The sequence below is a fragment of the Montipora capricornis genome, chromosome 14 (genome assembly GCF_036669925.1).
Source record: "Montipora capricornis isolate CH-2021 chromosome 14, ASM3666992v2, whole genome shotgun sequence".
NCBI lineage: Eukaryota > Metazoa > Cnidaria > Anthozoa > Scleractinia > Acroporidae > Montipora > Montipora capricornis.
The window spans coordinates 41,329,293-41,331,792 of record NC_090896.1 but is presented as its reverse complement, the minus strand read 5'-3'; the positions used below and the strand labels follow the sequence as shown (position 1 = coordinate 41,331,792).

The 2,500-nt window shown below is 40.3% G+C and overlaps 1 protein-coding gene across 4 annotated transcripts in view; it reads left to right on the top strand.

Moving 5' to 3' along the window:
• LOC138033801 (stimulated by retinoic acid gene 6 protein-like) overlaps positions 1 to 2,500 on the top strand; it is a 108,216-nt gene that overhangs the window by 89,495 nt on the left and 16,221 nt on the right. For all 4 annotated transcript variants that reach the window (XM_068881638.1, XM_068881636.1, XM_068881639.1 and 1 more), the window contains 2 exons: positions 273 to 380; positions 931 to 1,094. In XM_068881638.1, coding sequence (XP_068737739.1) covers positions 273 to 380; positions 931 to 1,094 — 272 coding nt within the window. The remainder of the gene's footprint in view (positions 1 to 272; positions 381 to 930; positions 1,095 to 2,500) is intronic.

Here is a 2,500-nt window from a genome sequence, read left to right as displayed (position 1 = left end):
CCATTTCAAACGTGAAAAAAGTGTGCCAGTTGCTCAAGGATAAAACTTCTTGGAGCAACGCTTAATTTAGCAGCAAGGGTAAAAATGTAATTTCACGTCCTGACGTTTTCCACAAAACCTTGCAGTTTGTTATTTCATGACGCGTTTTTGTTTTGCAGGGAACGTAAAAAAATAGACAAATTAAAGTAAAAAGCGTCTGTGCAGAGCGGCGTTTCCGTTGCCGCGTTAATTAATCTCCAAGGCATTAAAATTTACTTTTGTTTCTGTTTCAGTCCCGCTATTGTCATGTCACTTATCGTGTTGATACTCCAGGTGCTTCTCGCTCACTTTGTCTTCCGCAACAGAGACTTCCCAAAGATAGTCATCACGGTGGATAACAGGTAGAGCCACATTCGTCAATAAGCGGTCTTTCTCGCGTATGTTGAATTCACAAACAATTCTTGTGCCCTATACACTCGTACAGTGTCATTATATGCTTGACTTGCCTTGTGCAACACCAGTAAAAGACATGTTTTACAAAATGTTTCCCAACGTAACACACGTAGTGGTTACACTGATAGTACAATCAGTGCCGTTTCACAAAATAGCCTTACCCTAAAACGCTTATTTTTATCTTCTAACAATGTGTGCCTAAATTCCATCTAACAATAACGTTACAAACACTTCTTTAAATCCAAAAAAAGTCAGTTCTATTCGAATGCTACTCAATCGAAGCGAATTTTTGATTGTTTGCTAAGTTGCTTTTATTTGTCATCTTCCCTTCAGTGCATTGTAACCTGTATCTATAACAATGAATGGCAAACCACCTATCGAAGAACTAAAGCGATGTAGTAAAACGATTGTTTCGCAGGTCCAGTTTAGTGGTGTCCCTGTTAGTTGTAATTAAGGCTAGTTTACTGTGTATTGATTCTGCCTTTTTCTTTCATGCAGGCGGCTGTTCTCCATTGTGTCATTTTTCCTCTTCTTCCAAAATATTCTTGTGGGAATTTTTTCATTTTTCTCTCGTCTGTTAAAAGGAATGGCTTTGGGATTTTTTTTTCTATCTCGTGTCGACCGAACTTGCTTGATGCATGGATTTCAGAATTTCGATCAAGGTACGTGAAAAAAAAAAGTTTCAATTTTAAGGCAAAATGTAGAAGTGATCCTTGGACAGTTTTAGCAATCTCTTATGGTCACCTACAAAATTCAGGTGGCTTGAACGGGATTCGCACCCATAACCTCTGCGATGCCGGGTGCAAGGCTCCAGCAACCGAGCTATGAAGCCACACAGTTGGGAGTAGGTAATTTTTGTTGTGCTCATTTTATTGACGTGGAAGAATTCGGTGAATGAAAGAAATGTATATATTTTAAGTGCGGGTTGGTAGAGCGTTGCACTGCAGAGATCATGGTTCCAATCCCGTTGAAGCCGCCTTAAATTTTCATTGCTTAAACTGTCCACCTCATTTTTGGTCATTTCACGTTGTTGTTTTGCTGACGACGGCAAAGAGATGGACAAAAATGAAAAACGCACATGTAGGGCGTACAAAGCTTTTGTTTTTGCCCACTAAATATGCAAATTTGTGATGTTCTCGTTGCCCTCGCCGTTGTAGTTGCTAAAGCTCCGTAATAGATCACAGATGACGTGAAAACGTAGTAAGAACAAAACATTTGTACACGAGGCGATAGCCGAGTATGTCACTGATTTTCTTACCACATTTCGACGTCTTCTGTAATCTATTACCGAACAGAAATGGAGTCCATTTCTTTGCTATAATTAAGAATTAAAGGCGCCGCAAACGAGGAAACATTGTTGCGGAAGCAAATGTTTCCCCGTTTGTGGCCTCAGGGAAGATTTGTTCCGAAACATTTTGCTTCCTCAGCAAATGTTTCCTCGTTTGCGCGTCGAGGAAACATTTCGGGAAACAACGTTTCCGCAACAATGTTTCCTCGTTTGCGGGCGCCTTAAGAGTTTTTGAAATGACGTGAACAATGCGTCTGTTTTCTTATAGATAATTGGTGAGAACCAATCAAAATGCGTGCATTATTGACTTTATTACATAATAGAAGCGAAAAGGCCATCTTTGACTTCTGATTGGAAATGGTACTTGAATTATGATAGAGATTTAGCATTGCGTTGACAACAAACGTCATGCTGAATTCGGCGCTTTGTCAAAAATCAGTGAAATTTGTTTGGTTTTGATAAATTTCTTGCATTTCATCTGCAGAAATTGAGCAACTTCTCCCAATAAAAACCTAGCACCTTTCTATTATCCCGTGAAACCTTCCAAATATACGCGCATGAACACTGGGACAAAAGTGAAGCTTGAGTGATCCGGTGAATGTGTTGCCATCCAACTGCCTCCGATACCTCATGGCATGACAGCGTCATCCATAAGCTAAAAAAAGACAAGTTAGACTAAGAGAATTTTCGCAGTAGCTTGTCGTTTGCTGTTTCCGGGACATGAACGCCATGCTCGGTTGCTCTGAAGAATGTGATGGGCTTGCGGGAGATAGCTTGGCC